The sequence below is a fragment of the Gossypium hirsutum genome, chromosome A07, assembly GCF_007990345.1.
Source record: "Gossypium hirsutum isolate 1008001.06 chromosome A07, Gossypium_hirsutum_v2.1, whole genome shotgun sequence".
NCBI lineage: Eukaryota > Viridiplantae > Streptophyta > Magnoliopsida > Malvales > Malvaceae > Gossypium > Gossypium hirsutum.
In genome coordinates this window covers 85,562,336-85,585,990 of record NC_053430.1, presented here as the reverse complement: position 1 = coordinate 85,585,990, position 23,655 = coordinate 85,562,336, and the positions used below count along the sequence as shown (strand labels likewise).

Below are 23,655 nucleotides of genomic sequence, written 5' to 3'. Positions count from 1 at the left end.
AAACTAAAAGCTTAATCTCCCGATCAATGCAGATTTACAGAAACAGCGATAACCATGAAAAGCCACATCCAAGCATATTCAAAATGCAGTAAAGCATACCCATTTCTTGGGTTAGCTAAAACATTCAAAAATCCAAAAATAAATCAGTGACAGTGATGACATTATAATAGGTTCAAACATTAAAAGATTCAATTCTCAACCTCCATTGACCTACAGATCTACGTTAAGACAAAATGATAAATCATAAAGGACAAAAAATAGTTCAAAAGCTTAAATTTCTTATAGAAATGAGCAAATCACGTTCCATAATATAACAAAAATAATAACCCAGAAATATCTTATCCAAACAGATTCAAAACCCGTCATTAAATTCAAAATTGTTCGATAAAACTACATAAGCATAAAACATGTTCCAATAAAACACTTAAAACCTGAGCTTAGTAAAGAACCACCTGTTTTTCCCAGTCTTGAACCTCTCTTCAAACCTCTCCTTAGTTGCCTTACAAGCGGCCACTTTCTTGTCCTTGGTCTGGAGAGCATCGACGGTAACCACGTCTTTCAAGTCCACATCGAGGGTGTAGCGCGTGGGCATCAGGTGCTGGTAATTGACGAGCTTGATGAAGCACTTGACGCGTGACTTCTTGGCGGTTTTCTTCGCGGAGTCCTTGCGGATAACCTTGCTTGGATACTTCTTTATCCCTGCAACCAAACAATGGCCATAGGCGCGGTCACGTGTGCCATCGTCGAAAGATCTGACAATGACGGCTTTGCGGCCAGCGTATCGGCCCTGGAGGACGATAACTGCCTTGTTTGGTTTAAGAAACTTCACCATGGCGACGGCGGCAGCTGCGGCTCTGATTCTCTTCTCCCAAAAACCCTAAGTAAAGAAACAAGGAAAAAGGGAAATGAGGTAATATATACTGCGAGTTGAGTGAAACCCTATAGGTTTCGGAATCTTGGTGGGCTGGGCTTACATTTATGAACTCCCTAGCTATACTAAGAATCATAGGTTTATTTTATTTGGATTAGATTTTGGGGCCTTAATTTTCCGGTCAGAGTGATGGGTCTATTTAGGTCCAATAATTTCGCATGCATTTTGTATGCAAATAAATATAAAAGAAGGTTATATAACATCGATTTTTAAATTAAAATTTTTAAATAATTTAATGACTATTTTATAATTTTTTGAAGTTAAGTGATCAAAACGTAAATTTATTAATAATTTAGTAACTTTCAATTTAGTTTACTTTAAATATTTATATATTAGTAATTTGTGTTTTATGATATGATTCGTTCATGTGTTTTTATAGGATTTTTTTATTTGAATAGTATGAAAACGATACTCAAAATAGTATAAGTTCAAGATTATTTATTAAAATAAAATGAAAACTACAATGAAGGTGAAAGTTGCACAAGCTACATGATTTTATCCAAAATACGAAACTTAAATATGTGCATGGATCTCGAGTTATAATGTACGGTTGTTTTTTATAGGTTTTAGTTCAAGTAGTCTAACTCATTGATTTTAGTTTAAATTGTATCAATTTTTAATATAATCATAATTTTTAGTATAATCATTATTATCACTAAGTATGCATATAAGCACTAGTTTAGAACATAATTTATTTGAATTTTAATTATTAATGCCATGTCAGATTATAACTTGCGAAATAAGTTAATTTAAAATTTCAATTACTTCATAAATATTTTATATATAAGTTAGTGAATTTTTTTTGAAAGAATATAAGTTATGATTAAAAATTAATACAAGGATTTAGTCAAACATATAATATGAATATGTTATGTGTGATTTTTTTTCCATTTGTAAAAAAATGTTATTAAATTTGTAAATATTATAGTTATATGAAATAATTAGATTATAAGACACAATTAAAGCTATTAAACAACAAACTTAACCATATGGTGTAATTTACGACATAAAACTTTATGCGACTTACATACATATGATATGATAATATCCAAAATTAGTTTTGTGAATACTATAAGTTCCCCGCAATTTTGAAAGATCATTTAATTTGTATGGTATATCATACAACTATAATTTTGTGGGACTAAGTTTTTGTTTAAGTCCAATTTAAATAAAAATTTTAAAATTTAGATTCAATCCGTATTAAATTTTTTAAATTTTATTTTTTATATAATTTTAAAAAAAAATAAAATACACTAAATAGACTAAAAACATTAAAAATAAATATTTCACGATAAATTGAAAATAAATTTTTAAAAAAATCTTTATACTTAAATAACACTAAGATAAGTTCAACTTAACAAGAAAATGTATCTAAAATAGCCGCAAAATTAACAATAAAACAAGTGTTATATAATATTCAAACATTAACAACAAAATAGTAGCAATATAATAATGAAATGGTAGCAAAATAGTGACAAAAAAGTCGCAAAACAACAACAAAACATGGAAAAATTTCAGGTTTTTTTTATTGAAAAATCGAGTCAGGCCAGGCTTGGACAGAAAATCTGACTCGGGGCTCGGCCCGTTTTCTAAATCGGCTTTATTTTTTTACGCAAACCCATTTTTCGAGTCTATACTTTTATTTAAACCCTCTCATTTTTCGAGCGAACTTTTGAACCGAACTAAACAACTCTACATACAAGATAAAATTTCATGTGACGTATATGCATATAAATTATAATATGGTCACTAATTAATTAAATTAGTTTGCATTTAAAAACTCAAATAAAATATATGATGAGACATTATAAATATAGGATTTTATTTAATTAAATCTTCACCATTGTGTTTCTAGCGAAAGTGAGATATTGGTCAATGATCGCAAGTGTTTGGATATGTTTGAAGATATCTTGCATGTGCTTAGGGATTATCCTGCTACCAAAGAAGTTTGGATATGTCTTGTGCTGAACAATAAGCAAGTTGGTTTTTTTTTTCTAGTAATCTACTTGATTGGATGGAACCCAATTTATGTAGTACTTTGAGGATGCTAAGTATGAGAATCACTTGGGCTAGCCTTTTTGGTTTAATTGTCTAGCGCATATGGAAAAACAAAAATCTTTTTGTGTTTCAAGAATTATCTTAGACTCATTCTGAAACTATTAGATCATCTATTAGTTGGGCTAAGCAGTTTGATTTAGCTCACAAGAAATGATCATCAAGACAACATTTTACTGATCTCAATCTACCTTTATTAGATAATTGGATTTTCTTATATACTGATGGTGTTGTTAAGTCAGATGCAGGTTTCACTACTGCTGGGGGTGTATGCACAAATAGAATGGAGATTGGATATTAGGTTTCAATCATTATTTGGGAGAATGTTCAGTCTTTGATGCTAAGCTTTGGGGTGCCATGGATGGTTTGATTCTTCTTGAAAGACAGGGGTTCAACAAGGTTTTGATTCATACTGACAATTTAGAGGTGGTTAATGCCCTCCAACATAGACATTTGGCAAATTCTTTCTCGGGATTATTGTGAAGGATAAATCAAATACTAAGGAATATGGACCAATGTAGTATTAGACATATTCCAAGTGAGATGAACCAGGTGGCTGACTACATAGCCAAAATAACTTTTAACAGAACATTTGAAGTACAAGTATTTGAGGATGTACCTAAGCAACTGGAAGCAGGATTACGCACAAATAAGTTTACTGCCCTTTTAAATCATGGTGACTTGAACTTAATATTTTTTTAAAAAAAAATCCTAAATAAACTCCATATAATTTATTATTTGAATAGTTGACTTATAGAAATAAAACATATAGTCATTTAATTTTGTAATTTACAAATAATTTTACTCTTTTAAATCTCTAATTAATTTGGGGCAAGTGCGAATCTAAAAGGAGTAGACAATCCCCTACCCAAAATTGTTAAGTCCTAAAAATGAAGAAAATTTTGTGATGCCCTTAAAAAAAATTATAAAGAAATTATAAATTAATAATGATAAAATTATATTTTAACTTTTCAAAAATTTATAATTCAATTTCAACCCCTTAAAATAATTTTTAAAGTCGCTCTATTCGTGAAGGAATAGTGAATATAAAATAAGTGTTATTTAAGAATCTTATTCAATTTTTAAAACACAAACTTTTTTTCACTCCAAATATAATTAATTTACTTAATTATTAAAATATGAATGAACACTAAGTCAATATGAATGTTACATCATATAAAAATACTGGATTTTAAATTTGTGTTAGTGTTATTTTTAAAGGTGGAAGAACACAACCGCCAATGATAGAAGCAGGGGGAGATGCCATTTGCTTGGTGTTTTCCTTTAATCTTTCTATTTTACATTTCATGTTTCTTTTACTTCGGAAAAGGAAAATAAAGTCAATTTAAAGTATGAAGAGAGAAACATAAAATGTCTGATATCCCCATTTAAGAAAATAATGAAAAACAAATGTAACGATGAACTCCAGTCAATATAAAAGCTGTGTAAATCATCAACAGCATGCGTCCAGAACACAACAACAGCATAAAGCAGCAGCACTGCAATAAAGCCCAAACAAATTAATACCAATGGATTTTAACAAAGTGTTACTGATTAATAAATTCACAATATAATATGGACAATTATTTTGTTACTTACCAACCCTTCCAGAATCCATCACCTCTGGACTTGGTTTCCACCGCAACAAGCTTTTGGGAATAGTAGGGCTGATCATCGCCTTTGCTCAATGGGTAACCAGCCGGCTGTGGAGCCACATACGGACCTGCTTCCGTGGATGGTGGTTGGCTTGCAACTGGAACAACAATTCAACAACTAAAACCGGAATTAGTCGCTGGTTTTTGCATCACTTAGAAACCATAGTTATTGAAAACTCTCTCGATACATATATATATAGCATATTAGCATGTGAAGAAGAGTGGTGACCTGAAGGTTGATTTATCTGCTGCTGTTGGTTATGGTTCATCTTCGAATCTAGTTCGAACAAGCGGGAAACAAAGATATTGGTTTTCAAGAAATGAGAAGAAAGTAATTTCTATGGAGGAAACTGGGATATTGTATGTGTATATATATATGTCAAAGGGAAGAAAAGAGCGCAAAGGGTATAAGATAAATATCGGAGGATTTTCCAAAGCGACGTTTCCTCTTTGGAATTGCCGTCGGCGGCCGGCACCGCGCCGGCTGGACGGGTGGGTGGTGGTGATAACATGCGACCAAACGTCCATTTACACGTCTCCCTCCCAGGGGGTTTATTTTAATTATACAACATTTTCTTAACTTTGGCTTCATCTTCTCAATTATTTGTCAATTTCCTTCCTAGATTTTTTTTTAAAGTTATTTTATCAAACAGTGACGCTACATCATTTCTATCGCTTTAATTTTTTTTTGAAATTTAGGATAAAATTGATGATATGGCATTAAACAATTGGAAAGAGATAATATATCTGTTTTATACAAATTTTTCCCGTTATTTTATTGTTCATTTAGATGTATTTAAATTTAAATTTATCGAATATATAAACTTAAAGGTTAAAATATGCTATTAGTACTTATACTTCTATAGAATTTGAGAATTAGTCCTTGTATTTTAAAAATTAAAAATTAAATCCTGCTACTTTTTTAATTTAAAAATTTTAGTTAAATCATGATTGTCATTGGTAGTTTTCGTTAATATTTGTCACTATAATATGTTTATTTTCTATCACTTATACACCATGGCATATGAAAGTAGTCTAACCAACATGTCAAATTGAGAAATTTTAATTGAAATTACTTATCATTTCCATGATTGGACTGAAAATTTTAAATAAAAAAATTAGGAGAACTTCATTTAAAATTTTTTAAGTGTAGGGACTAAATCTCAAATTTTTTGTCAAAGTAAGGACTAATTACATATTTTAACCAAAGTTAAATTAGAATAAAAATAATTTTTTTCAATAAAATAAAAAAATTATTAAGTAATTAATATTGTAATATGGAATACATGTCAAATTAATTAATATTATGATATATGAAATATATAAGCTAAAATTATAATAAAAATTATAATTGATACAAATGTAAATAGCTTTTTTCTTTCACATATTATTATCACGATGTCAAGTTATTATTATTTTGGTATTATCACATATTCAATTTAGATTATAATATAAACATAATAAAATAATTTATGTTAATTCATTGTTAATATTATGATATTTTAAATAATAAATTATTTATAAAATTTAACTTGAATATATAAGTTGTATTCGTCTTTTTATAATTAATATAAATGAGCAGTAAATATAAATTTAATACGACTTTTAACGAATCAAAAGCTAAAATTTGTACCTTTTTTATTCTGTGGCGTATTTGGAAGAATCGAAATATGTACATCCTTCAGGGGAATTCTATGCAGCCAGGAGAGATTATCAAAACTTCTTTTAGCTAAGCGAAGCACTTCATCTCTACTCATAATGAAGACTTGGATGTTAGCACGCAACAGAGCTTCAAGTGTTCAGATTCAGGTAGGTGTGTCTATCTTAATACTGATGGTGCTGTTCACCCTGTCTCTAGTTTTTCTACTGTAGGTGGAGTTATTCATAACACGAAAGGAAACTAGATCTTGGGCTATAATTGCTTATTGGGGAAGTGTTCAGTTTCGGTAGCTGAACTCTAGGGCTTATTGGATGGCTTACTTCTCCTCCAGAAATAAGGATACGATGAGGTCATCCTTCAGTTGGATAATCTAGAGAATGTCATCTTTATTAGTGACAAGTTATTTGCAGGATCTAAAAGCACGCTAATAAGGAGAATTCAACAAATCTTAGCCTCTGAAAGAAGTTGGTCCTTGTGGTATGTTCCTAGAGAGAAGAAGAAGATAGCAAATGCCTTAGCAGAAATGACTTTGTCAAATGATGATTCACTGCACATGTTCAAAGAACCCTCTATGGAGATTAAGGATGTAACGTCCCCTAACCCTATACCTTCACCAGAACAGGGTTACGAGACATTACCAGTCAGTACAGTCCAATTCTGGTCATTAATTAAAATAAATATTCACACACATCCCAGTTTTAAGATGTCGTCCCTTTAATGGGCTGTAATAGCCCAAAATTGGGTCTAGTTGGAACAGAGGTTTCAGGACCACAAAATTTGAGATATAAATAATTATTTTATGATTATTTTGATGTCTATGATATGATTGCATGATTGTGTGAAAATTTCGTGAAGAAATTCTATTCATAAAGTGCTTAATTCGAAGTTAGGGACTAAATTGAATAAGTTGCAAAACTTGCATTCTAGAAGTTTCTAGTATGAAATTGATTTGAAATATTAATTAGGAGGTCTTAAATAGCAATTTGACCAATTTCTAAGTTATGGACAAAAATTGGACATGGATGGAATTTTTGGAAAGTTTAGTAGTAAGGGTATTTTGGTCATTTAGGGGTAAAATGAATTAAAATACAAAATTAAAAGCCAATTTTGCTCATCTTCTTCACCATGGACGTGTATACCAATGGAGACTCCATGGATAGGGTTTTCAAGCTTCCCAAGCTCAATTGTAAGTCCGTTCTAACCCCGTTTTTCAAGTTCTTTACGTTTTTAGAGTCCCGGTAACTTGATTTAGCTTATGCTAGCAATAATTCAACCTAGGGTTCATATTTGGAAAAATACCCATAGGTAAAATTTGTGTATTCTGGTGTTTTATGATACAATATGAGGTTTTAAGTTATGTTAGACAACTTGTGCTACTCGATTTTAAGTGAAAACGAGCAAAAGGGCTTAATCGGTAAAAATACCTAATAGTCATAAGTATATGTTAGAGTGAGAATTTGATGTTGCCATAAAAGGGAAAAGTGATCATCATGTCATAAAACATAAGAATAAGGGATGAAGTTTAATTCCCGAGCCTAGGGGCAAAAGTGTAAATATGCAAAAGTTTAGGGGCAAAATTGTAATTTTTCCAAAGTTTGAGTTAAGGACTGTTTTGAATAGTAAATTAATTAAATAAGTAGATGTTTTAGATCCCGGAAAACGAGATTTGAACCTAGAATGAGAGAAAAATTGAAAATTGGGAAAGTTAGTAAAATGGCCGTTTTAATATCAAGGTAAGTTCATATGTATAATAAGCATTAATTTATGCATGTTTCAATGTAAAATTGATATATTTACTATGATCTCCAAGGTGTTGAAAGTATGTAAGTTGGTATGATAATAATACAACAATAATGCTGTAATTTATATTTGAAAGTTAAATTTAGTGAATTAATTGAATTATGTTAAATTAAATGATTATGGTGCCAAGTTTATGAATTGATTTAAAAATATGTCTATGGTACATGAAGTGCATTGAATTATCATACATAAATGTGATTTCTATGATTATGGATATTATGGGAAATTGTAAATTCATATGATTTTTAATAAGACAATGTGTAATTTAATGTTATTGCGTTGATATTAAATGAGATGTAAGTTTATATGTAAGTAATACATCACTATTACTTGTATTATGATATTTTATAAAAATATTGGAAATATGTTTGTGGATAATTACTTGATTGGTGAAATTGTTGGAAAAGAGAGAGAAATCCCGGTTGAACCTTCGGAAAGATTGGATGATACAGATGGTATGTAGCTAGGTCACATGTATAGTGCTGAGTGCACATCATGTGTACAAGAGAGCTACAAGACATTATGATGTAGCTAGGTCGCATGGGTGATACTATGTGTACACCATGTAGACAAGAGAGCTACGGGATATATGTAGCTAGGTCGCATGCGTGGTTCCAAGTGAAGGACACCATGTAGACAAAAGAGCTATGAGATAAACTGGCTAGGTCACATGGGTGGTACTAAGTGTTCACCATGTGTACAAGAGAGCTGAACTATATGATGGGTGGAGCTATGTACTGAAACCACCAAGTATCGAGGATTGATCCGAAGTGTTCAACGGGAGACTCTCTATGTATTGCTTTGTGAGTTTTGTGATGAATAAGTGCAGGAACTTGGTTATGTGAATGATGTGTTCATTAAGTGACCAGGATGTGGTAAGGTTATAAACAAGTAAGTTATACATGAGGATGATTTTATGGTGACCTTGTGATCATGGGCCTATACTTGTGATGTATGAAATGTGGTGAAAATGATTTGTGATATGTATGTTAAAATGAGGTTAATACAAAGAAAGTGTGAAAGAGTGAATTAGCAATAAAACTGTTTTGGACAGTAGCAATGACGTGATTTTGAAAAATCACCAAAAATAGTATAAATTGAATCAGAGACTGAATGAGATATCAAATTAAAGCTTAATGAGTTTATTTTCATATAAAAGAAATATAGAAAGCAAAGGAGTTCTATATTTTGAGATATTTATGTTTTTGTGAGACTGATTCAGAATGATTACGTGATCCCCTGTTCTAACTTTGGAAAATCACAAAAATTTGGAGAAAAATAATTAGAGGCTCAAAATTATATTTTTTAAAATCCATAATGAGTCTATTTTCAAGATAAATCAACAAGAACATTATCCGAGTTCTGTACTGTGAGATAATTATTTTTTAGTGAAGAGAGGTCAGAACTGTCAGAAAGTGAAACAGGGGAAATTTTAATGAATAAACTGTACTAATTGGCTAAACCAAAAATTATGAAAATTTTATGGTGGAAATATATGTGAGTCTAGTTTCAGGGGAAATTTACGGATCTTAATTTGGAGCTCTATAGCTCGAATTATAAATAATTAAGTGACTATGACTCGTGTGGACAGTTTGATGTGAACATTTATTAGTAAATTGTGAAATCGTACTTACAAGAATGCTATATACATTAAGGATGTGGAATGGAGAGGAGGAGGAGGAAAATAAATATATGTGGAATACATGGAAACTATGGTATATGAAATATTGATATAATGAAATAAATGATATGTGTTTATAAGAAAACAAAAAGAGAATGTTATGTATCATGACATGTATATATATATATGACTAGTCTCAATGTAATGCTTGTTGGGTATGGAATTGAATTGAAATGTTTCAGGCAAACATGTTATTCTGCGCATCCAAATCGTGGTATTTTATAAAGATATGATCTAGCTTTAAATATGAATGCTTGATGATTAAGCTGAAGATATTTGGTAAGATGATAATCTTGGTATAAATGTATAAGTGGTACTATAATAAACAAGGTAAAATGAGTATGAGAGACACATGTATGATGACATACAAATGCTATGTTTGTGGTTTAATTGAGGATGTTTAATCATTACATGAATACCATGTTATATGCTTTTGATTTTGTATAAATGTGTAAGAGATCAAGGTTGACCAAAGCTTGGAAAATAGCCTAGGTATATTCCACACAGGCAGAGACACGGCCATGTGTCTCAGCCGTGTATGGAACACGACTTTGGGACACTAGCATGTGGAGCCTTAAAGCATGAAATTTCCAAGATTTTCGTAAGTTCTCGGTTTAGTCCCAAACCCTTTCTAAAGTATGTTTTGGGCTCCGTAGACTTAAATAAGGGACTATGTGTAAGATAATGAACGCTTTGAATTATGAATAAAATTTTATGGCTCGTATTTTAGTTTAATGTTTGTATGTTTTTCTGGTAACGCCTCGTACCTTAGCCCGGCCTCGGATACGGGTAAGGGGTGTTACATGGGCCCTCGCGGTCCAATATGATTAGTAAATTCAATTCGGGACTAATTCGGAATCACTACGAATTTTTAGTAAATTTCAAAATTCATACTACATACCGTTGCCAACCATAATTTACTCATTTCATCAATACTTTTACAACCTAAATGACTCTCATTAAACATCCTGGGTACATGCCATTATCAATACTCAGCGTACAGTTTGTTTCCGTGCGCAGGTTAAGTAAAGATAGTACGTTGAATCAGCATCCCAGGACGATCCCGAATTCATTAAGGTAAAGTATGTAATTGTAATGAACCGAAAGTTACGGTATCGGAAATTGAGTCTTGAGTACTGTTTCCGTGAAATTTATTCATGAATATTTATTAGAAATATTTATGAATTATAGTTGAATGGTTATTTAGTGTTTAATTAAGTGAAGTAGCTTGAATTTAGTTTAAAGGGCTAAATTGCATAAGGAATAAAAGTTTAATTATAGATTAAAGAAGTAAAAGGGACTAATCTATTAATTAGACCCTAAGTGCCATGTGTGTGTTAATATTGAATAACGTGTGTAATAGTTGGTATATATGTGTAATAGCTATAAGATATTTTATGTTATAGCTATTACACATGTTAGTTTTATATTTATTATAGGTTAATAATAGTATAATAAGTAAAATTGATAAAATAGAAAAAGAAGATAGAAAGACTAACAGAAAGCAAACGTGAAAGAAAGAAGAAAGAAAGAAAGAAATAAAAAAGGGAAATTTGAGGATTAAGGCCCTAAAGTTTGATTGGTAAGTTGTTTTAGCTCATTTTCTTATGATTTTTATGTTTATGGATGCCTAATTCAAAGTTCTACATGTATGAGGTTAAAATGAAGAAAAATAGAGAATTTTTAGATATTGATTTAGTTGAATAAATTGAGGTTTTATGGGTTAAATTGATAGAAATTGAAGTTAGAAGTGATTAGTTAAATGAATTTCTAAGTTAGGTTTAAATAGGGACTAAGTTGAACAGAGCTCAAAATTTATGTTTTATAATGAATTTGATGAGTTAGAAATTGTTAATGAGTTGATTAAAAGAGAATATGAAGCTTAAGTTAAAGAAAAAAAGATTAGTGATGGAAAAAGGACGAAATTGGAATTTTTGTAAAAGTTTGGTAGAAAGTGAAAATGTGTTTTATGAATTAATATAGTGATGATTTTTAATTGTATGATTGTTAGTAGCAAACGTAGCACCGAATACGTCATCAAAGAAGGGAAAAGAGAAAGTGAACGAAGATATTGATTAAATTCGATAAATAGTGGTTTGTATTTCTATAAACCGAGCTTAATCGTTATTGCTATATTTGATATTTATATTGTATGAAAATGTGAATGAGGTAACTATTTTTACCATATTGAAATGAATGTGATTTTGAATTCCCTATGAACAGTGTCGGGCTAGTCGGATATAGTTGACATGTTTTAGGAATTGGAAGTATTGGGATATTCCGACATTGAGTCGATGAGACAGTATGTGTCGACTACTGTTAAAGTTTCGGATTTGTTCCGATGAAGTACTTTGTGTACTATAATGTTAAATTTCTGGATTTATTCCGATGAAGCACTATGTGCTTATCCCGGAGTGTGGGTTGGATCCGTGTATCCGTTAGTGTCCGAGTTATGTTAATAAGGGTAAATAAAGTAAAGGTTATTAAAGTACTGATTGATATTGAATAATAGCAATAATGTGTTTGAATTTCCATGTTTTAAAGTTGATTGATTAAGCTATTGTTTATAGAAATACCACTGAGAGTATTCTCAGCGTACGGTTTGTTTCCGTGCACAGGCTAGGTACGAAAGTATAAGGACTCAGCATACAAGCGGATCCCCAAACTCAAATTGGTGAAGTTTCTATCTTTTTGGAAAATGGCATTGTACCTAGGATGTCTTTTGGTCATTTTGAAAGTATCTAAGTTGTTAAGTGATATTTTGGTATGTTTTGTAAATGTTACCAAAACCTTAAGTATGGTATGTTTTGATATGTTAGTGAAGAGTAATAAGAGGAAGTGTTGGTAAATATTGTAGAGAGAAGAAATGAAGATGTTATAAACTTAGTTATCAACATTTTATACTAAAACAGATTTGGATAGTAGCGGTAGTCCAACTTTGAAAATATACCAAAAATAGTATAAAGTGAATTAGATAATGAATAAAATTTGTAATTGAAGCTTAATGAATCTATTTTTATATGGAAGAAATAAAATAGGTAAAAGAGTTGTATTTTATGAGATATTTACGTTTTGGTGAAACAGGGTTAGAACAATTTCTAGATTCCCTGTTCTGACTTTAGAAATTCACCATAAATTGTGTATTAAGAATTAGGACTCAAACTTTATTTTTATGGATTCCTTATTGAGTCTATTTTTAATTGAAACAAATGGCATAGTCATTGGATTTCTGTACAGGAAGAAATTTGATTCGTAGTGCACAAGGGTCATAGTAGCCAAACCCTAAAATAGGGGAGACTTTTTCTAATAAACTGTACTAATTAGCCTGACCAAAAATTCTAGAAAAAAGTTAGTAAGTAGATATATGAGTCTAGTTTCAGGGAAAATTTACGGAATTAGATTTCAAGTTTCGTAACTCGAGATATGATTTTTTTAGCGACCGTGACGTAGATGGATAGTTTACTACGAAAACTGTTTAAGTGCTAAGATAAGTTTTGTAATGTCTCCTGCTCGACTCTGGCGACGGTCTCGGGTAGGGGGACGTCACGGCAGGTTTAGTCGGTTCTCGGAATAGTTAGTGTGAGTAAAAGTCTAGCTGTACATGCCATACCTGTATTTTGATAGTGTGACGACTCCTGACGATTTTTAGATATTGTGACAACCCTAAAGTGACCCTAGTCGGAAAGCGGTTTCGGGACAGCTAAACCTAGTCACCAAATTATTTGAATATGATAATTATTGTCTAAAATATGTGAATATGAATGTGTGAAAGTTTTAAGCTTCGATTTAGTTAATTGCATGTGAATTTAGTAAATAGGACTTATGTGTGACACTTTTGAAATGTGATAGGTTAATCTATAAGGATCTATTAGTGCATGTAGTCAAAAGGGTGGACTTGCATGTCAATTTCCCCACTTAATTAGTAGTGGCCGGCCATGACATTGAGGATAGACAAAATGTGATGGGTAAAAACATGTCATAAACATGTTGTGTTAATGGTTGATGTTAGAAATGATAAAATAAGGAGCATGGTAATAAAATAATGAAAAGGAAAATGATGAAGAAAAAAAAAGGGTTCTCATGTGGTGAACTTGGCCGAATAGAAGAAAGAAAGAGAGGGAAAAGAGCTTGGAGAAAATCGGCTATGGTGGTTTACTAGGCTAAGGTATGTTGATGTTGTTCCATGAGATTCATGCATATTTTTAGTTGTTAGCTTGAGTTCTACCTATCCCATGGTCTAAATCTTTGCTATGAGATGGAGATGATATTCGGCCATGGGTGTTGCCTTCTTGGTTGGTGGTTGATGTTGTGGTGATGAGGCATGAAGATGAACTAAGTTTCGGCTAAGGTGGACTTGTGTTGATGTCATTTGCATGCTAAGTGTGAAGCTTTGTAATGATACATGTGATGGTGATTGATGACTCTTGGATTTTCTTTTTAGCATTTTTGAGTTAGACATTAAGTTCTTTGTTTAACCCATGACCAAAATTGAAATGGTATGGTGTCTTGATGCATTCGGCCATGGTAGGAAGTAGAAGAGAAATTGGTTGTTGTTCATGTTATTTGGATGAAAAATGGTAGTAAGGTGAAGTGCAAATGTTAGTATTAAATTACTAGTGTATATATGTGTATTAGCCGAGTTTTGAACTTGAAACAAATGGTATGTAGTCAATACAAGTAACCACATTTGTAGGAAGTATTAAGCATATAATTGGCCTCAACATAGACATGCATATTCGGCCACATGAGGTAGATTGGTGTTGCATGTATTCGGTTAGAGGCAAGCACATTGATGCTTTTGTCTTGACTTAGATAATCGACTCAAGGAGAATTTGTTAAAGTGCTTAGTCAATTGATATTAGGTTAATGATGTGTGTATTCGGTCATCAAGGTGCACATGAGGAAATGTTAGATTAATTGTATTAAATTGCTCAATGTGATTAAAAATGCGTATGACCATTTTGTATTTGAGCTAAAGGTGGCCATATGACCTATCAAACTCCTTGTCATATTCGGCCATAAGCTAGCATAATGAGACTCTAATAAGTTAAATTTGTTTGAATTAGCTCAAGAGCTTAAAGGACCAAAGTCGGATAGGGGGAAAGAGAAAGTAAACGAATAGCCGTGGATATCTAGTTGTCGACCACTTCCGAGGTAAGTTTTAAGTGATTAAACGTTGAGTAAATTCAATCATAATAGGACATAATGAGTTGATTTAATAAGATATGATGTGGCCATGATATGTTTTAAACTCCAATGGCGAGTTCATAAGTGTTTGGACTTGGAAATTTAAGAGCAAATTGTAATATTTTGCTTAGGACAGCAGCAGTAACGTGATTTTAGAAAATCACCATAAATTGATGGTGTGGAATTATAGGCTGAATAAAATATGTAATCAAAGCTTAATTAGTCTAGTTTCTTATAAAAGATACCATGTGAGCAAAGAAATTTCCTATAAAGAGATATTTAAAGTTGAGTGGGACGGTGTCAGAATGACTCCGAAATCCCCTGTTCGGTTTTTAGAAAATCATTATAATTTGTACAAAAATGTTTATAAGATAAAATTTATATGCTTAGACTCCTTAATGAGTCTAGTTTCAAATTAAATCAAATAGAACACACTTTGAATTCTGTACAATTAGAAATTTGATTCGTAGTGAAGAATGGTCAGATTAGTCAAACAGTGAAATAGGGGAAACTTTAAGAAAAATCTGGTATTGATTGGCCAATCCTAAAATTCTGAAAATTTTATGGATGCAAGATATATGAGTCTATATTCAGGGAAAATTAACGGAAATTGATTTTGAGTTTTGTAGCTCCAGTTATAAATAATTTAGTGACTATTGCTCAGGAAAACAGCTTGTAGTGAATATGTGAATTTGTTGTAAACATTGATGAAACTATTTGAGTTGCTTATAAGCTATTGCTGAAATTGATGCATGAGATATGTATATGTGGTAAAGCCGAATGGCTAATGTGAAATATGTATGAGATATGTATATGTGGTAAAGCCGAATGGCTAATGTGAAATATGTATGAGATATGTGAAATATGTATGGGATATGTATATGTGGTAAATCCGAATGGCTAATGCGAAATATATATATATGAGATATGTATATTTGGTAAAGCTGAATGGTTAATGTGAAATATATATATGAGATATGTATATGTGGTAAAGCCGAATGGCTAATGTGAAATATGTATGAGATATGCATATGTGGTAAAGCCGAATGGTCAATGTGAAATATATATATGAGATATGTATATGTGGTAAAGCCGAATGGCTAGTGTGAAATATGTAGGCGATGTGTGTATATTGTGGCTGAATGACCAAATGTGAAAGGTGTGTATTAATAGATATTTGATGAGGCAAATGAATTACAAATATGACAGTCGATGTGAATGTTGTAACATGTGATTAAATGTACATGAAACTTGGAAATATATTCCGGGTAAGACCCGATGACTACGTGTGGAGATTATGTCCGGGTAAGACCCGATGACTACGTGTGGAGATTTTGTCCGGGTAAGACCCGATAACTTCGTGTGGAGATTTCATCTGAGCTAAAGGTCTCGCCGATAATCCGAGTAGAGGTTAAAGCTATAAGACTTCGTAATAAGAATTGCTTATAAATATATTCAATGCGAAAGGTTAAACAGGTATGTACTCCAAGTTTATATGTGAGCTTGATTTGAACTGAATTATAAGGTACTTATGTGATGCATACGTGAGCAATCTATGAGACTATTCCTATGATTATGTGACATCGGATCAGTGTGAGAGGTTATGTGAAATTATACAATATATCTATGTCACATGAGCTCACTTTTATGTGAAAGTTTATCTGCCTATTGTATATGATGAGATGTGCATATTCGGTAAAGGGATGGTATGCCCGAAGGAAGAGTGAAACAAAAAAAAATACGAACAACTATGTTGTAATTTGATTGTTATCTGTTGACACTGCTTAAAACTTACTAAGCATTGTAATGCTTACTCCGTTTACTTTGTTTTCTCTGTTTTATAGATTGTTGAATTTGGCCTTTTGCTCGGGGATCGTCAGCAACTTGTCACACTATCACTATTCACTGCTTGGTACTGCTATGTTTTGGATTATCTTATGGCATGTATAGAATAGACTAGTGGCGGAAGAATATTTTGGTTAATGTATATAAGCCATGCGAAAATGGCATCTTTTGAATGTTTACTTAGAGAGGTTTAAATTTTATCCCTGGTTGTGGTTAGTACTTATTTAAATGAATGATCTTTATTTCAAGAAAAAGTTCAAAATTTTACTATTCTGACATGAGTTACAAGTCCGGTAATGCCCCTTACCTATTCCGGTGATGGTTACAGGATAGGGATGTTATAGATATTTTGTTTTATAGTAATGGATCCCGAGCGAGCTGGTGATGATGATGTAGAAAGTAATGCGCCTGCTCCCACAGAAGGGGCGGCACCATCTGAGAATAGACCAGTAACAGTTAATCAGGGGGGAGTGACTCGAGAAGCTCTCTTCCAAGCTTTGAATGATTTGTTTGCCGAGTTCGTTCGTACGAATCCGGCAGTTAAACCTCCGCCCCTCATGATTCTCAGGCTACCCATGTAGCTCAAGCTCCCCCAGTCACAGGTACAGTGATAAGAGAAAAGCCACTAGTTGATAGAATCAGGAAACAAGGGGCAAAAAAGTTCCGAGCAACAAAAGATGATGATGCAGAAAGAGCAGAATTTTGGTTAGAAAATACTATCAGAGTCTTTGACGAATTATCTTGTACACCCAAGGAATGTATGAAATGTGTAGTATCACTTTTTAGAGACTCAGCCTACTACTGGTGGAAGACACTTGTATCAGTTGTACCAAAGGAGAAGGTCACTTGGGATTTCTTTCAGAAGGAATTTCGTAAAAAGTACATCAGTCAGAGGTTTATTGATCAGAAGAGTAAGGAATTCCTGGAATTGAAACAAGGTAATATGACAGTGACCGATTATGAGCGCGAATTTGTCAGGCTTAGTAAATATGCTCGAGAATGTGTGTCCACAGAGGCTATTATGTGTAAAAGGTTTGAGGATGGGTTAAATGATAATATCTGACTGTCAGTGGGTGTCCTAGAAATAAAAGAGTTTGTCATTTTAGTTGAGAGAGCCTGTAAGGCAGAGGAGCTGTTAAAAACAAAAGGCAAAGTTGAGACAGAGACACAAGATACAAAGAAGAGACAGATGAGCAGGTCATTCCAGGCTACATCCAAAAGACCAAAGGAGTTTTCTACCAGATCTAGTTTCTCAGCCGGGTATTCTAGTCAGAATAGAGGTAGCAGATTTAAGGATTCGAAGGCTTAGAACACCTCGACTGTGAGTGTAGGTAATGTTGGAAAAGGTAGATCAGGGTGTTCACGGTGTGGTAGACTTCATTATGGTCCTTGTCGGGCAGGCAAAAATGTTTGTTATAAATACGGTGCTCCAGATCATTTTGTACGAGAATGTCTAGAGGTGGCTAATTGAGAGATAACACAGAGTGCTAGATCCAGAAATGCTCCTACTAGAGGCAGATCACCGAGACAACCGGGAGTAGGAGCAAGTAACAGAGGTACCTCAAGAGATTCGGCTGTGAGACCAGATGTTAGAGCCCCTGCAAGGACTTACGCTATTCGTGCACGCGAAGAGGCATCCTTCCCCGATGTGATTACGGGTATATTTTCTCTATATGATATTAATGTCATTGCTTTGATTGATCCGGGTTCAACTCATTCATATGTTTGCAAGAAATTGATGTCTAGTACAAGTATGCCTATAGAATCTACAGAATTTGTGATTAAAGTATCGAATCCATTAGGCAAGCATGTATTAGTAGATAAAGCAATTAAGGAACAAAAGTATTGCACTTGTGAAAGTAATATCGAATAGACATGGGGTAGACGAGGCTACATGGGAACCCAAAGAGGCTATGCGAAAACAGTACCCAAATCTTTTCACAGGTAAGATTTTCGGGGACAAAAATCCCTAAAGGGGGGAGAAATGTAACATCTCGAAATAGGGCCTAAACGGAACAGTGGTTGCAAAACCGCAAATCTGAGGTAGAAAATTTTATTTTATTATTATTTTGAGGTTCATGATATGATTGCATGATTGTGTGAAAATTTCGTGATGAAATTCTATGCATAAAGTGCTTAAGTTGAGATTAGGGACTAAATCGAATAATTTGCAAAACTTGCATTCTAGAAGTTTTTAGTATGAAATTGCTTTGGAATATTAATTAGGAGGGTTTAAATAAAAATTTGACCAATTTCTAAGTTCGTGGACAAAATAGGACATGGATGGAATTTTTGAAAGTTTAATAAGGAAGGGCATTTTGGTCATTTGGATATTAAATGAAATAAAAGGGAAAAATAACACAAAATTCATCATCTTCTTCATTAGCACGAAATTTCAAGGGTTCTCTATAGCTAGGGTTTGTTTCAAGCTTTCAAGCTCCATAGTAAGTGATTCCAAGCCCCGTTTTTAATGTTCTTTACGTTTTTGGAGTCCCGGTAGCTCGATAAAGCTTATGCTAGCAATAATTTAAGTTAGGGTTCATATTTGGAAAAATACCCATAGGTGAAAAGTGTTTATTTTGATGTTTTATGATAGAATATGAGGTTTTAAATTATGTTAGACAACTTGTGCTACTCGGTTTTAAGTGAAAACGAGTAAAAGGGCTTAATCGGTAAAAATACCTAATAGTCATAAGTACATGTTAGAGTGTGAATTTGATGTTGTCATAGAAGGGAAAAATGATCAGCATGTCATAAAACATAAGAAAATAGGATGAAGTTTAAATTACGAGCCTTGGGAAAAAAGTGCAAATATGTGAAAGTTTAGGGGCAAAAATGTAATTTTTCCAAAGTTTGGGTCAAGGACTGTTTTGATAAATGTGAATACTAAATAAGTTAAATTTGCTATTATAGATCAAGAAGAGCGAAATTCGGGAGTAGATCGGGGAAAAGAAAAAGTAAAGGATTAAATTGTAAAGTTTAGTCACATTTTGTATCGAGGTAAGTTTATAGTAAATAAATGCAATATTCTTTTATTTTACATTATTATTGTCAATTTAAAACATTTATATACTTATTTTCTTTGAATATTTAAAGTCGAATTAAAGGCGAAGTGACAGAGAAAAAGCATTAGGAAGCCCCGTTTGAACCTTAGGAATGTTGGGATATTGGGGTTGACAGGATAGGATAGGACAGAAATGAGCCATGTAAGTCCATATCAGTTATATGGCTTTGGAGGCAGGAATGAGCCATGTAAGCCCATATTAGATATATATATGGCATTGGAGACAGGAATAATTCATGTAAGTCCATGTCGAAGACTTGGCATTGGCAGGATATTGATAGACAGGAACGACCCTAGTATCCTTAGTATTTCAAGTGGTTCAACGGGTCATTGTACACGTTAAATTACAGTGAATTATCAGCAAAAGGGAAGGTAGATTATATTTAAGAATAGTGAAAGGCCAGGTAAGAAAGAAGGTAAGTGAGTAAAGAAGAAGGTAGAAAATGAGAAGTAAAGAAACTTTATGAGGCTAGGTGACATTATGTATAATTATTCATTATGTTGAATGTTGTAATTTATTTTCTTGTAAGCTTACTAAGCCTAGTGCTTACTCTCTTTATTTTCTTTTTTTTTATAGTTTTTATCAAGCCACTCAGGGATCGAAGGAAACGTCGGAGACCCGATCACACTATCTAAGAAATTATATTGGTATAGTTAGACGTTTCGTTTTGTGTATGGCATGTATAGGAACTTGGTTTCTTTTGATATGATATGATCAATGAATGATGTGTAAATACTTGCTAGTGATTAGCTAATAGAGTGGCTGATGATATACATGTTTAATAGTATGTATGATTAAGTAGTAACTATCACATGAAAACTAAGAAAAATGTGAAAGTAACTTAAAAATAGATTCAAGTATCAGAAATAACGGGATTTTGAAAAATCACAAGAAATTGTAGAGACATGGGTTGATGGTGAATAATATATGAAATTAAAGCTCGTTGTGTCTATTTTCACATGGAATAAGCAAAACAGGTAAAGGTTTTGTATTTTATAGGGTATCTGAGTTTTGGTGAAATAGGGCCAGAGCGATTTCTGGATCCCCTGTTCCAACTTTGGAAATTCACCATAAAGTTTACAAAAATAATTAGGTGGTGTACTTTATATGGTTAGAATCCTTATTGAATCTAGTTTTAATAGAAACAAACGATATAGTCATATGAATTTTGTATTCTTAACTGTACTTTCCGTTTCTTGAACCAATTTAGGTCCAATCATCTTCTTCTTATTCAGTTCTGTCCAACATACGGGTGATCGGCATCTTCGTCCATACAAAGCCTCATACGGTGCCATATGTATACTTGAATGGAAACTATTATTATACAAAAATTCGGCTAATGACAAATAATATTCCCAGTTAGACTCAAAATCAATCATACAGGCTCGAAGCATATCTTCTAAAATTTGTATTACCCGTTCAGATTGACCATCAGTCTGTGGATGAAAAGCTGTACTAAAGTGAAGTCGAGTACCGAAAGATTCATGTAATTGCTTCCAAAACCTTGACGTAAACCTTGGATCTCTGTCAGAAATTATTGATTTTGGAATACCATGTAATCTAATGATTTTCCGAACATAAACCTCAGCAAGTTTCTTTAACGACCAATCGGTTCTCACAGCTAAGAAATGAGCTGACTTCGTAAGTCGATCAACATTACCCAAATAGCATTCTTTTTACTTGTAGACGTTGGTAATCCCGTCACAAAGTTCATCATTATTCGGTCCCATTTCCATTCAGGAATATTGATGGGTTGAAGTAATCCCGATGGAACTTGATGTTCTACCTTCACTCGTTGACAAGTCAAACACTTTGTCACATATTCAGTTATATCCTTTTTCATTCCCGACCACCAATACAATTCACGCAAATCATGATACATTTTCATACCTCCAGGATGAAATGCAAATTGACTATTATGAGCTTCTCGAAGAATTAACTCTTTCAACTCAGAATTATTCGGAATGCAAAGTCGATTTTGAAATCTTAGACAGGAATTTCCATCAATGCTAAAATTTTCTGTTGTACCATTCCGAATCATCTCTCTTTTCTTTAACAACTTATCATCTTCTAACTGTGTTGATCTGATTCGATCAAACATTACTGGCTTTATTCTTAATTCAGTCAAAAGGCTTCCATCTTCAGTGATACTAAGTTGTGCAAACATTGCTCGTAATTCAATCGCAGCTTTTCTACTCAGTGCGTTGGCTGCTACATTAGCCTTCCCTAGATGATAGTCTATGACACAATCATAGTCTTTTAGAAGCTCTATCCAACGCCTTTGTCTCAGATTCAATTCTTTTTGCGAAAGTAGATACTTCAAACTTTTATGATCCGTATAAACATAGCACTTTTCACCACAAAGATAGTACCTCAAAATCTTCAAGGCAAAAATTACAGCTGCTAATTCTAAATCATGAGTTGGATAGTTACGTTCATGCAGTTTCAGTTGCCGTGAAGCATAAGCAATGACTTTCCCGTTCTGCATCAGTACACATCCCAGTCCACTCAATGAAGCATCACTGTACACTACAAAATCTCTTTCTGATTCTGGTAAAGTCAACACCAGTGCCTCTGTTAACATTCGTTTTAATGCTTCAAAACTTTTCTGACATTGCTCATTCCAAACAAATGGAATATTCTTCTGTAGTAGCTTGGTCATCGGTAAGGCTATCTTTGAAAATCCATTGACGAATCTTCGATAGTAACCAGCCAATCCGAGAAAACTTCATACCTCTGATACATTCTTAGGAACTTTCCACTGAATAACTGCTTCAATCTTCTTTGGATCCACTCTAATTCCATCCGCTGATACGACATGACCAAGAAACACAACTTCTGATAACCAAAATTCACACTTGCTCAATTTTCCATACAATTACTTTTCTCGTAGTATTTGCAAAACAATCTGGAGATGTTGCTCATGATCTTTTTCTGACTTGGAATACACCAAAATATTATCGATAAAAACTACTATGAACTGATCCAAGTATGGCTGAAAAATCCGATTCGTAAGATCCATAAAAGCAGCAGGGGTATTTGTCAGTCCAAATGGCATCACTAAAAATTCATAATGCCCATACCTCGTACGAAATGCCATCTTCAATATGTCGCACTCTTTTACTTTCTACTGATAGTATCCCGACCTCAGATCAATCTTTGAAAATACAGAAGCTCCTTTCAGTTGATCAAACAAATCATCTATTCGGGGAAGTGGATACTTGTTCGTGACAGTCACTTTGTTGAGTTGTCGATAATCAATGCACAACCGCATCGACCCATCTTTCTTTTTAACAAATAACATTGGAGCTCCCCATGGTGATGTACTAGGTCGTATAAAACCTCTGTCCAATAAGTCTTACAACTGTACTTTTAATTCCTTTAGCTCAGTAGGTGCCATACGGTACAGAGATATCGATACCGGATCTGTACCTGGGTAGACTTCAATCACAAATTCTATCTCTCGATCAGGGGGTAATCCAGGTAATTCCTCAGGGAATACATCAGAAAATTCACATACAGTCCGAATTTTACTACACTGACTTTCAACTGAATCCGAATTAATCACATATGCTAAGAAAGCATTACAACCTCGATGAAGAAGCTTGCTAGTTTTAATGGCCGAAACAATACGAATTGATCCACTAGTCTGAATACCATTTACTTCAATTCTATCTTCACTATCATTCTGAACAATAAACTTCTTCTTATAACAGTCTAAAATCACTCCATGTTCTAATATCCATTCCCAAAATAACATCAAAGTCGCCAAATGG

At 33.0% G+C, this 23,655-nt stretch overlaps 2 protein-coding genes across 2 annotated transcripts; both read right to left on the bottom strand.

Moving 5' to 3' along the window:
• Positions 1-258: 258 nt before the first annotated feature.
• Positions 259-981, bottom strand: LOC107948045 (60S ribosomal protein L27-3). Its single transcript, XM_016882524.2, has one exon. The coding sequence runs from the start codon at positions 830-832 to the stop codon at positions 425-427; it is 408 nt and encodes a 135-aa protein (XP_016738013.1). The 5' UTR covers positions 833-981; the 3' UTR covers positions 259-424.
• Positions 982-4,198: 3,217 nt separating this feature from the next.
• On the bottom strand, positions 4,199-5,175 carry LOC107953365 (cysteine-rich and transmembrane domain-containing protein WIH1). The gene is made up of 3 exons (XM_016888665.2): positions 4,871-5,175; positions 4,586-4,739; positions 4,199-4,485 (listed from the first exon to the last, which is right to left on the bottom strand). The coding sequence occupies exons 1-3, from the start codon at positions 4,908-4,910 to the stop codon at positions 4,440-4,442; spliced, it is 240 nt and encodes a 79-aa protein (XP_016744154.1). The 5' UTR covers positions 4,911-5,175; the 3' UTR covers positions 4,199-4,439.
• Between the last annotated feature and the right edge of the window lie 18,480 nt (positions 5,176-23,655).

Coding starts and splice junctions, on each gene's coding strand:
- LOC107953365 (XM_016888665.2), bottom strand. CDS start 4,910: ATGAACCATAACCAACAGCAGCAGATAAATCAACCTTCAG. Junction 4,740..4,870: donor GCAGATAAATCAACCTTCAG/GTCACCACTCTT, acceptor TTGTTGTTCCAG/TTGCAAGCCAACCACCATCC. Junction 4,486..4,585: donor GATGGATTCTGGAAGGGTTG/GTAAGTAACAAA, acceptor GCTTTATTGCAG/TGCTGCTGCTTTATGCTGTT.
- LOC107948045 (XM_016882524.2), bottom strand. CDS start 832: ATGGTGAAGTTTCTTAAACCAAACAAGGCAGTTATCGTCCTCCAGGGC.